This window comes from Drosophila eugracilis, unplaced genomic scaffold (genome assembly GCF_018153835.1).
Source record: "Drosophila eugracilis isolate 14026-0451.02 unplaced genomic scaffold, ASM1815383v1 contig_90, whole genome shotgun sequence".
NCBI lineage: Eukaryota > Metazoa > Arthropoda > Insecta > Diptera > Drosophilidae > Drosophila > Drosophila eugracilis.
The window spans coordinates 2,889,869-2,904,417 of NW_024573812.1; the positions used below are offsets into that span (position 1 = coordinate 2,889,869).

Consider the following 14,549-nt stretch of genomic DNA (forward strand, 5'->3'; position numbering starts at 1 on the left):
ATAGACCTTTCAAAATTAAAAAGGATATTTATGACTAGATGAAGTTGAAAAATGAAAACTTATGCAATATGCATATGGTTATGAATTACAATATAAAAAAAAAAATCACACAATTTTTAAAAAGATAAGAAAATAGATTGGAACCCGTGTTTCTTGGATTGCAAGGCGGGAACCTAAGATAAAGGCTAAGCAGTGCCACAAAATGCTGGTTATATCACTGGAACCACCTATTCAGCATATGAGACTTTATTTTGTTCTTATCGGAAATTATGTTTGTGTAATGGCTGGCAGATGATGGCCATAGAAATCTTGGTTCAATTTTTAATAAAAAGGAGGAAAACAAGCACTAACCAAAAACAGTCTTAAAAGATCGCCAGTCTTCAACAGACCACTCTAAAACTGCATTGAAAATTTGTTCTTGACATTATTAGTTTCTTAGTTGAGCGTATTGACATTCGTTCGGCTAATTCCGTTGTTTCTATTAAGATTTTTTTTATAAAAAGAAATACATTTATACATTCAAAATTAAATCGTAGAAAAAGCAAATAAATTTAAAATTGCAATTTTGACTGGTGCGGTACAAAAAAAATGAGCTTAAACGAAAACGACATCCAGGAGGAGCTGAGAACTGCGCTAAGCAATCGAGACATTGATCAGTTTAAAAGTGCTCTGGATCGCGGTGCCAATCCTAATCTGTTGTATGACAACCAAAATAGTTTTTACGAGAAGGCACTATATACTCCAGGAAGTCGGCAATTCATAGAGGCCTGTATCAATCATGATTGTTCAGTCAATTATGTAAGTATTTGCACCTAAGCTGTTAAATCGATCCTCTGATATCCAATATGCTTTTTCACAGGTTAATGAGAAGTGGAATAAGGCGGCAGTTCATTATGCCACCGAATCAATGGATCCCGAGAACCTAAAGGAGCTCCTAAAAGACCGCCCGGATGAAACAGTCTATGTGGACCAAAAATACTACCAAATTACGCCACTAAACTGGCTGGCCAAGAATCTCACGGAGGAGAACGCTTCGGCAGTGGTACAGTGCATGCTGATGCTTTTAAAAAAAGGCGCTTCTTTCAATACCACTGAATACAAAACGCTAGACATTGACAGCGATTGCGGTAGAGAGGTGCCCGAACTCCTACAGGGAAAGTTTCCAGAGTTCCACCTGCCTAAAGAGCACCAGGAGACGGAAGCCAAAATAGATCAACCAAGTCGTAGTTTCAGAGACGAAGACGAGAATCTGAAAGCCCTAAAGCATGGAGCCTACATTGGATCTACCAGCAAAAACGGAAATTTTCTAATTAAACAAATTCCGATCGTCGAGCTCAAGAAACACTTTGACTCCTGCATCACCACAGTCGGATCGGATCCCGAAGCATCAAATTATATGATCAAAATCGATTTTAAAACCCTGAAACCGCCCGAAGATAAACCCTTCGAGATGGCCCCGATCGCTATTTTGGCCGAGTCAAAGGAATTGGTTTATTTACTTCAGCATCCTCTTATTTCCGGCTTTCTCTTCCTTAAGTGGCGCCGTGTTTCGTTTTTCTTCTATGTGAACTTCATTTTTTTCGGGCTGTTAGGATTAATTAATATCCTCCATATAGTCCTTAAATTTCACGAAATCCGAAGCATTGCACTTATTATTATACTGTTGGTTTGCACTAGCTGTCTATTCTTTCGGATGATAATCAATTTGTACATATTAGGATATAGGTACTTTTGCTCCGCAGTAAGTATCATGGAGTGCGCTGTAATGGTGCTCTCGTTTACGATCTGCATTAGCTTCGAAGATAAGCAGACAGAACGCGTCCTGGCTTCCCTTTCCATCCTGGCAGTCTCAGCAAACTTCTGTATAATGATCGGCTTCGTGCCAGCGTTGGGCATTTCGACGTACATGCTAATGTTGCGTGAAGTTTCGTTCAGCTTTTTAAAGAGCATATCGGCCTACTCGATTTTTCTATTGGCTTTCAGTGGTTGCTTCTATATCCTTTTCAATGAGCCGTTAAAGAAGCCGGATGTAGGTGGTACCACGGAACAGAAAAATCAGACATTCGACTTCACCAACTTTTACATTGCTTTTATAAAAACTACTGTGATGATGACAGGGGAGTTTAATGCTGGAGAACTTGAGTTTACTGGCATCTTCACCTACCTGTTCTTTCTGCTCTTCATTATGTCCATGAATATTATGCTCCTTAATCTGTTGAACGGTCTGGCCGTTAGTGATACCCAGGTAAGTCAATTTGACTTGTACGTCTGCTTTACTTCACTAATTAAATTTATGTTGCCATCAGGAAATAAAGAACCGTGCGGAGCTCAACGGAGCCATCTGCATGTTCAATTTGCTAAGTCGGTGCGAAATGATACTTACTAGTCCTGGACGTTTTAATACTCACTTGCGGTCTATAAACATCTTTCCCAATTATCTGAAAAGCTCATATATTTACGTCCTGCCGAACCAAGGTAATAAGGTGATCATACCCATTAATACAAGCGAGTACAAAAATCATAACACTTTGAGCAGAAAAAGGTCAATTTTTCGTGAAATGGATAGACGGACGGTGAAGACGGCTCTGGAAGTGATCAGAGAAAATAAAAGATTGCAGCTAAAGCGTAGGCAGGAAGAGTTAAATATGAAGAATGAGTGCAATCAGGAAAAAAAGAACGAAAGGAGGATGGACCTCATTGAGAAAAAGCTGGAAAATTTGGAACAGATTAACGACGATGTTAGAAATCTCATCGTCATCGGCATAAAGAGCATATTTTTGAAGAAGTTGGAGACAATTGTATAAGCTCTTTGTGCGGTATTTTATTGTACATAGTCAAACATAATTTAGGATAATATAGTAAGTTTTTACATAGGAATGTAATGCAGCAGTGCTGCCAATGTGTGCACAACCAGCAAAGCCATGGCTGCTATAGATGGCAATTTTTAAGGACTTTCCTCTAGATTTATTTACTTTTTAGGAATTTAGATTCCTAAATATATAAATTAGATAAAAAAAATATGGAAACGTTAGCTTATCCAACAACCATAGTTTCTGGTAAATTATTGATTTCCGATCAGTTACTTGTCAAATTTTAAATGATTGTTTTAATAAAAAATTAAAATCTTGCATATACATATATGTTTTTTAAGATACAATATTTTTTTTCTGGAATGGAAATACTGTAATCTAATTCCTCGAAATACTTGTGTGTTTCGCGTTTGAATTTAGCGGGAACGCGGATTTTTTAGTAAAAAATCAGTGTTGGTCAACAGCTTTTGGCTTAAAAGTTGATATAGCATCTGGTAACACCTCGATAAACTAAAAAAAAGATTGATTATTTTAATTCAACGAAAGACGCGACGGGTTCCGAAAAACCGAGACATGTCCAATGAAAAAGAGGACGAGTGCGAAAAGCACAAGCAGCAGTCTGAGGCGGACGCCAAGTCGACGTCGAGCGATGATTCGGATGAGTATCAGTCAGCCGGTGAGGGAGATGACGGCGAAGGTGACGGTGATTCCCCAGAGGAGCACCCACCGTTGAAAGCAACCACACCTGCCACCACTACCCCGAAGACCGTCACGCCCACAGCTAAAGTAGCACCTCCACTGCCCACAAATAACCCAACATTAGAGCCAATGGATAATTATCCCATGCACCAGAGCGTTTTTGAGGACGACATAAAATCGCTTCAACGCCGTCTCCTTTTAAGCACGGCTCAGGATGAGGTGGGCCGGAAGGACAAGCACGGAAACACGCCACTCCATTTGGCCGTAATGCTGGGCAGAAAGCACGCAGTTCGTCTGCTCCTCGCCCAAAACGCCCCTGTGAAGATCAAGAACAATGATGGCTGGTCTCCACTATCCGAGGCCATTAGCTACGGCGACCGACAGACAATCACCCAGGTGCTGCGTATGCTCAAGCTGCAGTCGCGCGAACACATGGAGAGCCGTCGCGAGAAGCTGGTAAATGCTCTGCGCCAGATGCAGGACTTCTACATGGAGTTCAAATGGGACTTCCAGTCCTGGCTGCCGCTGGTTTCCCGCATCTTGCCCTCGGACATATGTAGGCTTTACAAGTCAGGCGCCTCCATTAGGTTGGACACCACACTGGTTGACTTTAACGATATGCGTTGGGAGCGAGGTGACATATCGTTCTTGTTTCGAGGGGAGGCACCACCGAGAGAATCCCTGGTTCTGCTGGACAATGAGCAGGAGTGCTACCAACGGCTGCGCTATGAAGAGTCCGATATGGAAGACGAGGTGGACGTACTCATGTCCACAGATATCCTAGCAACCCAGATGTCTACCAAGACGATACAGTTCGCCCGCGCGCAACGTGGCTGGATATTCCGCGCCAATCGAAAGGAACTCATTGGCGGTCAGTACCAGTGCGAGATTTACACCATCCAGGGTTTGATCCTTAAGCAGCGTAAGAGGCGCGAGCATCTGTCGCATGAGGACTTACAGAAAAACCGCGCTATTGTCGAGACAATCACAAAGGGAGGCGGCAGTCAACAGCCAGATGCCCGTCGCTCCAGCCTAGGTAGCCAACACACTGCTACACCTCCCGAGTCCAATACGCCGACGGCTCCAAACGGCATAACACTGCCAGAGCTGCCGCGTCGAAGTTCGTTGCAAGCTCCACCGGCCACCACGGTAACCTGGAGGCAGTATCTGGAAGCTGAGGTCGGTAAGTGTCCGCAACTGGGCAGGACACCTGTTCACAAGCAGTCGAACAAGACGCTACGCGCCACAGTGGCCATGAGCAAGGACTTTCCGCTTAGCGTGGATATGCTTCTGGACGTTCTGGAAGTTGTGGCGCCACTTAAACACATCAACAAACTGCGAGAGTTCGTAACCCTCAAACTACCGACGGGCTTTCCAGTGAAGATCGAAATACCCGTATTACACACAGTTACCGCCAAGGTGACGTTCCAGAAGTTCGAGTTCCGTGACAACATCCCCGCCAAGTTGTTTGAGGTGCCGTCACACTACTGGGAAGATGTACGTCGTTTCCAAGACTTATGACCAGGCGACGGAGAAACCGTGCCGAAGCCCAAAAACCCGGAATCCGGTTCGGCGGGAGCACCAACTGGCGTCCGAGTCGATTTAAATCGCAATGCTCCGCCGCCGTCCATTGCAGAGTTCGATTAAGGAGGCGTTTTCTGCAGCCACCTAAATCAACCGTTTTATAGGTCGTGTCGTGTTTTGTGATCTCTCTAGCAAAAGCCGGAGGATACTGCTCGAGCCCGTGACGTTTATGTATGTATGTTTGTTTAGGAGGAAACCACCCAAAACTCAAAATTGCAATTTTCACCTTTTAGAAGATTCTATTTCGTGGGAATCAACATTTTTGAGCTCATTTTTGCATTTGTTACAGCAGTCTGAACTAAAATGAGACGCTATGAAAATTGCAATTTAATATTTACGTTTTGTTATGTACTGTATTTGTTTATAATTAACCCCTTATCCCAAGGGGAATTATTTCGTAGTATTTATTGTTCGATTCAACCAACATTCTGCCCAGGCTCGTAACTTTTTATATCCCCAGAATGAATCACTTCGAAGTAATTGGTGTTTTTTAGATTGTCGCCCTATATTTGGGTGGGGTCTGAAAACAGCTGCTCTATCGGGAATGAAAACCAGAAAGTTCTATTTCGGAAATTGACTTTCCTATCTGCAGATAATCGCGGTGGTTAAAATGTAAAAATAAATGTGCAATCGAAAGAAACACTAGCTGATTGATAGCCCCGATTCATCCTACATAATCAAAAAGTAGTTAGTGAGTGATTATATGTATGTTGCCCAATATCCGATCGTGGCAAACTCTGTTTATCATCATTATATTTATGTCCACCCGCATCCCCTTCCGTGTTTAGTGCAATTTCATACATAGATTTAAGGTAATTTCCAAAGGAGTCTGCATTAACCGCTTAAATAGTGTACATCCAACATTTTCGTTCTTTTTATACTTACGCTACGTGTACTAGGAAATCGTCAGCAAAACAATTTCGTACGCCTTTTTCATAACAGTCCCAAGTATTTCAAAGTGCGCAAAACTAAAAACAGCTTCACAAATCAATTATTGATAAATATTTATAACTGTGTACCATTGTATTTATGTAGCTCCATTTTAGCCAATTATTTAAACCGTAATAAAACGTCTTTACTTTTATTTGTTAAAACAAAAAAGCTTGTAGCGCCGAATTAGTTTTGTTTAGCATTTCACAGTGTGATTTTGCCCTTTTATCAAATTATTTGCAGAGTATGACTAAGAGCTATGTATTTATGTAAAACTGCCATTGTTTGTTTAATTTTTTTGGGCTCAAGTTTTGTTTTTTATAACCATCACTTAAGCAAAATCAATGCGATAATCAAAGGAAAGTGTTTTTAAACATTTTATTAACTGTAACCCTAGACACAAACACATCCACACAAGAAATCTGATATAAACAAAATACATGAATTTTACTAGTTAAGGGCAATCGATTGAAATATTTATATTTATACGTGGCCACCCTAAATGTAATTGAACCGAGCATTTGTATATGCTATGAAAATATAATAAACACATCCGCAAGCTGTAAAATGTGCAACCTAAGATGAATTCGTTTTATTTAAAACAAAAACAGGTGTAGAAAGAATTTTTAAATTGCGCGCCCTTTTCGCCACACTGACCGCCGCGGGGTTACTCAACACTCCTATTCGCTGAATCAGCTTTTAGTTTCCCCCCTCAATACATCGATTTCTTCTGTTCATAAGTTGGCAGCCCTAATCAGCTGATTGACTCACAATCTTGGAACTAAACTCATAAATTGAGATAGAATTTGTGCTTTAAATCAAAATAAGAGATAATACAAGCCTGCAAATATGATTGTTTCGCGCCTGGCCTTTCCCATTAACCTGGCCCTACAAAAACTTTCGCGAAGGGTCGCGGAAAACCCTGGTAACCTAAGGATCCTGCAGCGCCACATGTCCAGTGTGTACTTCCGGAGCGGAGCCATTAAGCCCAAACCCGAAGAGATGCCCTTCGGACTACTGGCTGTCTTCTGTGCCGTTATCCCGGGTCTATTTGTGGGTGCCACCATCAGCAAGAACGTGGCCAACTTCCTGGAGGAGAACGATCTCTTCGTGCCCGCCGATGATGACGATGACGAGGATTAGGTCCTAAAAGCAATTGCAATCTTCATGTGGGAGTGCCTCCTAGTCGGGATGAGTATGTTAGCTTGGAGCCGTTGTCCCACTCAGAAGATCTTTACAATCGGCCAAAAGTTTATTCATCTATCTTTTTCAATATAAAACGATGTATACTTTTAAGGTCCCACATTTTTAGCATTTTGTGTGTTTCATTATATGTATGTATTCTGCAAATCCCGCTTTGATATTTTTGACAAACCAATTGTTAACCACGCTCGATATATTCACGAATGTTACTAGACTTAAATAAACTTTTTTCAACTATGCTAATGGATGACTTTGTTATATAAGGGACATCTTCTGAAACATTCATATATATGTAGAAGATATCTGCTTGAAGACTAATATATATTATATACTCCATACATACATAGTTGTGTTCAAAAAAACAGTACTATTGATATGTGCTTGGACAGCAATTTATATTTTAACAGTTATAATTACAGCTATTATTTTGAGCAGCTTTATGTCAAACCCACCTTATGCCACCCCCTAAATATGTAAACACAGTTTTTGCCGAAGTGGAATTTTATTGTTATTAAATTTGTTGGGTGTACAAAGGTTTGTTTAAGGACTTTCTCTCTGCATTCGTTACAATGTATTCAAATGGTTTTAATTGCTGGGTTTTGCTTCAAAGATGCGCAATCAAATTTTAACAATCCTATTTTTGTTTAATCATACAAATTATGCTTTATATCGCTTTAATATATAAGGATACATATATATCTGCTTTATATATAGAAGTGTGTTGATTTGCGTATAATTCGTGAAAAGTAAAATTTTTCATCCCTTCAAACTTTTTGAATATTCCAATTCGGGTTTTGGTTATGTTTTCTGTTTTACTCTCAATTTACTGTGTTTGAGTTTTTTTTAAATATTTTTGCATTTTCTGCATATATATATATGATTTTTGTGTTTTGCAATTTTTTCAATCATTTTTGCTTGGTTTTTTATTTTAGATTTGTTTAATAAAAAAATATGAATTTCACTGCCCGAGCGGCGATTTTATTTCCGCTTGCTTTAATATATCGTATTATGTATGGTGTAAAAACATTATTTACTGGTAATATTCTTGTTTCTTTGTATATAACAAAAGTCGGAACGCAAATAAAATCGCGGCGGCGTCCGTATTACGAGTTCTCTTCAATATATATATTTTTGCAAATCGTAATAAATGAATGTTTGTTTTTCGCTTCCATTGTTTGGATACGTGACCATAAAAATCCTGCTTGCTTATTTGCCCTCGGGTTTTTCGCCGTTTTTCAGTAATATGCTTCATAAGTTTCTCACGCTTTAGCGCTTTTCTTGTGTTTCTTGTATTTCTCATATATATGTTGTTGTTTAATATGTGTGTGGGTGTTGTGTGTTTATATATATTTCCTTTTTTTTTTTTTACTGTTTTTACATAGGTTTTTCAATTTTTTTGTAGGTTTTTAAAGTTTTTGTTTTGTTTTCATTTTTCAACATATTTTCTCTGCTGTTGGCTTTTGTATTTTCTTTCTTTTTTTAAAGTAGCAAAAACTTGACTCTCATATTCTTGCGGTTATCTTTTTTCCTTTCTCTTCTGTTCTGTTCCGCACAGTTTGCTTTACATTTTTTCGTTTTTATTTTAACTTTTTTGCAATTTTTTTGTTTTGTTTTCTTTGCTTTTTTAAAAGTGTATGGTTGTCGCGTTTTTCTTTTTCTAAACAAAGCTTTCTTAAAGTTTGAATTTGAGAAAAAAAGAATTGAAAAAAATTACATATCGCTTTCGTGTGTTGTTGTTGTTTGAAAGTGGGGAGTGTTGTCGATGATTTTAAAAACACAATTTCAATCATTGCAAAAAGCTTTCTACAATTATGCTTTAAACCGATGTTTATTTTGCAAGGTATTTAATTTTTGCTTTATACGCATACAAAATATTACTGATTCAGTTTAAGCAATGACAAAAAATATTTTTCTTTCAATTCATATTTTTCAATTTTTTTGTTCAGTTAACTTCTTGTTTTTGTAAAAAAAAAAAAAAGGAATTCTTGAATCTACTGCAGAATTGCTTTTTCTTGACTTTCTTCTTTTTGCTTCGTGTACTTGCGTAAATGCGTTCGAAATTAAATGATTGAAATTGTTTAAGCTGATGTTTGTCTGGGATTAGAAAAGAAAAAAGCCGGAGTTTTTACGCTTCGTTCCTCTGTGTTGAATGTGTGTCCTTCTTCTTGGCGTTCTTTCTTTGCACTAGGCATCAGTGAATGCGAATTGTTCTTAATGAATTGAAAGTTATGTGGAAAACTGCAATGGCAAAAATCTGAGATTGGTAAGGGCGTATTTTTTATGAATGCTGCACTACATACTTTTTGGGTGTCGAGTGTTCTTGTAAAATTTTCATCCGCTTGAGCTGTTTGATATTAGTTAGCGGGCTCAGATACGCGGTGCACCTGAAGCACAGCTACAGCCTCCTCAACCTTGGCCTTGAGGGCTTCTTGATCCTCGATCATGTGCAAGAGCTCGGAGTTTTCAATCTCCAGCAACATGCCGGTGATCTTGCCAGCCAGAGCGGCGTGCATGCGCTCAATCATCGGATACAGACGCTCTCCCAAGATCTGCTTCTGCTCCTGCGGCTTGGCGTTGGCCAGCAACGAGGCAATGAGCTTCTCAGAATCTGCAATAATGAATTTTTTAATTAGTGAAAACTCTTTCGTATATAGTTTACTTAAAACTTACTTTTTCCTTGCAACTGCTGTGGGACTGGCTGGGTCTGCTGCAACTGTTGCACAGGGGGATTGCGCATGTTGGATGTGTACTTGTAGTTAGAAGCACGCTGCTGCGCACCGCCAGCAATTTGTGCTCCAGGAATTTGCATATTAGGAGCTGCAGTCTGTTGGCCGGTGATGGCACGCGCTCCAGTGTTGCGCATGTTGTTAGCTGCAACAGCGGCGGTGGCGTGCGTACCTTGCACACCCTGGGGCTGGGCACCGCGTGCTCCAGCAGCAGTCGAACGGAACTGGGCGGGCACTGCTCCGGCGGTACCCTGGAAGCCACCAGCTCCAGCTGCGCCCTGGACGCTTTGCACCGCGGCACCGGGACGCACACCGGGCGCCCAGCGTGGAGCGTTTCGCATCTGTGTGGCAATCTGGGGACCTAAGAATCGATGGCTTGGCGGTAAGGTCGGCACATAGAAGCCTCCGGCTGTGTTGGGCTGGAAGATTTGTCCCATTTGCTGCATGCGCATGCCGGTCATGTGACGCATGTATTGCGAGGCGAGGTGAGCCTTGCGGTCCTCCTTCCTCTGAGCCAAAGCGACGTACAAGGGCTTGGTGCCCATTACGCGACCGTTCAGCTCGGTAACGGCACAGGTTGCCTCGTTGGGCGAAATGAAGCAAACGAAGCCAAAGCCCTTAGAGCGACCCTCCTCATCAGTCATAACCTTAGCCGATGTGATTGTGCCGTACGGCGAGAACTTTTCGCGCAGGCGATCGTCATCAATAGTGTCGTCGAGGTTCTTCACGTACAGGTTAACGCCGAACACAGACTCGTGACGCTTCTGCTTCAGTTCTTCGAACTTGCGCTTCAGCTCCTGCTGGCGCTCAGCCTTCTTCTGAGCACGGGCCACGTACAGGGACTTGCCCTCGCCCATGTCTTTGCCATTTAGAGCCTTGACGGCCGCCTCAGCAGCCTCTGTGGTCTCAAAGGCCACGAATCCGAAGCCCTTGCTTTTGCCGTCCTCTTTGGACATGACCTAAATTCGAAAGTAATATTAGTGTGAAACAAATTAAAAGACGAACGAATTTAATACTTTACCTTGTAGCTTGTGATCTTGCCGTAGGGTTCAAAGAACTCCTTAAGCTTTTCGTCGTCAAATTCCTCGGTGAAGTTCTTGACGTACACATTGGTGAAGAGCTTAGCCTTCTCGCCGAGCTCCTTCTCGCGCTCCTTACGGGGAATGAACTTGCCTACGTAGACTTTCTTGCCGTTTAGCAACATACCGTTGACTTTTTCGATGGAAGTGTTGGCGGCATCTTCAGTCTCGAAGTGGACGAAGCCATAGCCCTTAGAGTTGCCCTTCTCATCGGTAGCTACCTTGCAGCTCAAAATGTTGCCAAAGGCAGAGAAAGTGTCGTATATGGCCTTGTTGTCAATGCCCCTATCCAGGTTCTTGATGAACACGTTTCCAACACCAGACCGCCGAAGTGAAGGATCACGCTGAGACCACATAATGCGAATGGGCTTGTTGCGCACCAGGTCGAAGTTCATGGTGTCCAAAGCACGCTCAGCTACGGATAAAAGATGGGAAGATTTCCAATAACTATTGGTTCGCTTTTGGTCAAATTAAATGAGAGTCTTTAATGGTATTGTGACTCTTCAACTTCTGCACTGGCCATATGCAAAAGCAGCCTAGTGCATGGTAAGTCAAGCCTGGACTCTTCTTTTGCAACTATGAATCTTAGTCGTGTCAAAACAAGTTAATTTGACCAACCAATGGGTAGAAGTTGCCGAGTCGTATTCTTTTAAGCTGCTACTTTTGAGAATGGTTTCTTTGCTAACTTTACGTCGAGTAGAAGAAGGTAGGTAAGAAGAAGGTATAAATAGTGTTTTTGTTATGCTTCTACTTCTGCAAATGGTATGCGTTACCAATTTACATGGTAAGTTACATAGATTTATCTGGCAACTTTAAATCTTAGTCGTGTCAATAAATGATCAATTTGACCAACCAATGGGTAGAAGTTGCTACTAGGGCCTAGGAAAATGATTAAGGATAGAATCGGTGATTGTCATGCTTCTACTTCTGAAAATGGTATGCGATACCCATTAACATGGTAAGTTGCATTGATTTTTATAGCAACAAAGAATCTTAGTTGTTTCAAAAAGGATATACTTGATCAACCAATGGGTAGAAGTTGCTGAAAAAGATTTTGAACTAAAAATTCGCGAAAAGGATATGTAATACTTCTACTTCTGCGAATTGTACGCAAAAACGATCCGCATGGTATGTTGTATAAATATTTTTCTGGCAACAATGAATCTTAGTCGTGTCAAAAACAGTAAAATTCGACCGACCAATGGGTAGAAGTTGCGAAGACAATTTGTTTTCAATTATACATATATTAAATACTAAAGCGGAAAAGTTAATTTAAGCCGACATTGTCAAAAACAAATACAGATAGCTTCGCCATAACCTCAAAACATAAAGTTCACTAAACTTTTACGGAATGCTGGAATGCGGCGACAAGCTTTCACATGCAGCGTAATCATTATTGGCCGCCAGTTTTGTGCCATTGTACGCTTAATTCAATAAACAAATGTAAGCGAACAACGAAAAACGAAGAAGCAGCAGCCACTATGCGCAGTGAAAGTTTGTTTTCGTTTTTTTTTAAACAAGATTTTAATGGGCGAAAGAGAGGCCGAGGAGCTCGGTTCACTGACATGTCAAGAATTTGGAAGTGTTAATGAATGGATTATGAAGAGCAGGGACGACGTGTGAAAGTGAAAGCAAAAACAATGGTAAGCAGCAAGAAAAAGCGGGCGTGCCGAAATTTAGTTAATGGAATCTAACCTAAAATTGATGAAGGCCAACAAGAAATGGCCCAAAACAACAATGAACACATGTTCATGGAAGAGAAACACACACACACAAAACTGTGCGCATAAACGTGTGCGTGCGCGCAAGTTCACCGCTTGGAAACAACACAACACATCAAATAAAACCAAAACAGGCGATGAAACAATGAAACAACTAATGGGCGGGGCTGCGATAAGCTGTCTGGGCAATATGGAACCATATTATACCATCATAATTGCAATTTTGCGAAATTGAGGCGGAAATTTCTAGGCGAATGGTTGAAGAGTGGCACAAGCCAGCTGTTTTTCCCTTCTTTATCCCTCGCACTTTCAGTCACTTCCACATCAACTGGAATTCATACATATATGCACTAACATCTGAGAGTGTGTGTGTGCGACGAGATTAACGTAAGCATTGTACGGTGGAGCGAGTTATGAAATACTTGGAAAGCCGTTTATCAGGTATTCTTATAAGTCATCGTTCAACCTAGTCCAGTTTTTGAGGACTGTTTTTTCCCCACTGTGCGACATGCGTCTGTATGCGTAAGCGAGTGCAAAAACTGCACACGTGTTTTCTTTGTTTCGCGCGGAAGGGGCGGACTTTTCAGGCACTATCGACTATTTAATTACACTACTTTTCACGGATTACTCACCATCGGCTGGCTGCTGGAAATTGACGTAGGCATAGCCCAACGAACGACGGGACATCACATCTCGGCAGACACGAATGGACAGCACTGGACCAGCAGACGAGAACTTATCAAAAAGATTCGATTCAGTGATGTCCTGTTGGAGATCACCGACGTATAGAGAAGCCATATTTGGTGATCAGGTCTACCTGCAATTTCAGAGAATTAATTTCGGAGTTTTTACATGTTTTTTTTTATATTTATTTTTAATAATTTTAATTTTACGGACCGGATGGATTCGACCAGGCAGGCGGTGAAATAGAAAGAAAAAAAAGCGGCGTGGCTTTAGCTCTTCTATTCGTCTCTCTGTCTGCGTGTCAAGGTGGCAACACTGGTGCGTGTGACAGTCGGTAGACATGGCAACGCTGCGTGTGCTTTGTTGTTGCTTCTTGCGCTCTCCCCCAGTCACACTCTCGCACCATCTTCGTGTTGGAAAATTTCCACACATACACACAGCCACAAAGATAGACACGCGTTCTGCCTGCTCAAAGCTATACGATTTGTTGAATTTTCGCAAAAATTTACAAACATGAGACCCTTGCCCGCGATTCTGCGAATAAGTTCACGCTTTGGGCCGCCATCTTTAAGACACGGGCAGTGACGACAAGCAAGAAAAGTCTTGCTGGGAAAATTACCCATTCGCTTTGTCTCGCGTCGCGCCCTCTTGTTCACCATTCCTCTAATTCCATTTTCTTTGCACCGTACTTACTTTTCAAACACTTGCTCGATTTTTTGCTACTTTTTACAATTTTTTTTGTTACGTTTTTGGGTTTTTAAATTTTTTTTTATATTTTATATATTTTTTTCTTCACAAAAAATATGTGATAAGCCGTGTGCTGAAAGCGAATCCACGACCGCTCACGTAAACGGACTCTACACGACTCAGAGAAGAGAATCGTTTCCGATAGCCCTAAAAAGTATCGGTAAAAACGCACTTATCAGAGCTGCCATTTTGGGTTGTAGAAAAATTATCGAACGATTTTTCGAGAAGAATTTGACTAAAAAATCCAAGAGCGCAAAATTTAAAAATGAATTCATTTACCAATAGGCCTTTAATAAGCTGATTTCCTTTTAATTTAATGAATATTTTTAGCCTATTGTCTACTGAGAAAAATACGTGAAGATATGA

General features: G+C 40.9%; 4 protein-coding genes across 7 annotated transcripts; 3 read left to right on the forward strand and 1 right to left on the reverse strand.

Annotated features, from left to right (window-relative positions):
* Window positions 1-554: 554 nt before the first annotated feature.
* LOC108112294 (transient receptor potential cation channel protein painless-like) lies at window positions 555-3,106 on the forward strand. 2 transcript variants are annotated; one of them, XM_017222119.1, is made up of 4 exons: window positions 555-798; window positions 860-2,245; window positions 2,307-2,475; window positions 2,537-2,674. In XM_017222119.1, exons 1-4 carry the CDS (start codon window positions 589-591, stop codon window positions 2,575-2,577), a joined length of 1,806 nt encoding a protein of 601 aa, XP_017077608.1. In that variant the 5' UTR covers window positions 555-588; the 3' UTR covers window positions 2,578-2,674. The 2 variants fall into 2 exon arrangements, with proteins under 2 accessions (XP_017077608.1, XP_017077607.1); XM_017222118.1 differs by having other exon boundaries at window positions 2,307-3,106.
* A 198-nt stretch (window positions 3,107-3,304) lies between these two features.
* Window positions 3,305-6,603, forward strand: LOC108112665 (ankyrin repeat domain-containing protein 13C). Its single transcript, XM_017222802.2, has one exon. It carries the CDS (start codon window positions 3,384-3,386, stop codon window positions 5,028-5,030), a length of 1,647 nt encoding a protein of 548 aa, XP_017078291.1. The 5' UTR covers window positions 3,305-3,383; the 3' UTR covers window positions 5,031-6,603.
* A 150-nt stretch (window positions 6,604-6,753) lies between these two features.
* LOC108112666 (essential MCU regulator, mitochondrial) lies at window positions 6,754-7,469 on the forward strand. The gene has a single exon (XM_017222803.1). It carries the CDS (start codon window positions 6,873-6,875, stop codon window positions 7,164-7,166), a length of 294 nt encoding a protein of 97 aa, XP_017078292.1. The 5' UTR covers window positions 6,754-6,872; the 3' UTR covers window positions 7,167-7,469.
* A 240-nt stretch (window positions 7,470-7,709) lies between these two features.
* Window positions 7,710-14,321, reverse strand: LOC108112664 (polyadenylate-binding protein). 3 transcript variants are annotated; one of them, XM_017222798.2, is made up of 6 exons: window positions 14,130-14,321; window positions 13,385-13,569; window positions 10,974-11,446; window positions 9,897-10,911; window positions 9,527-9,834; window positions 7,710-9,464 (listed from the first exon to the last, which is right to left on the reverse strand). In XM_017222798.2, exons 2-5 carry the CDS (start codon window positions 13,548-13,550, stop codon window positions 9,581-9,583), a joined length of 1,908 nt encoding a protein of 635 aa, XP_017078287.1. In that variant the 5' UTR covers window positions 13,551-13,569; window positions 14,130-14,321; the 3' UTR covers window positions 7,710-9,464; window positions 9,527-9,580. The 3 variants fall into 3 exon arrangements, with proteins under 3 accessions (XP_017078287.1, XP_017078289.1, XP_017078288.1); XM_017222800.2 differs by having other exon boundaries at window positions 7,710-9,480; XM_017222799.2 differs by lacking the exon at window positions 14,130-14,321 and adding an exon at window positions 13,650-13,763.
* Window positions 14,322-14,549: the final 228 nt, after the last annotated feature.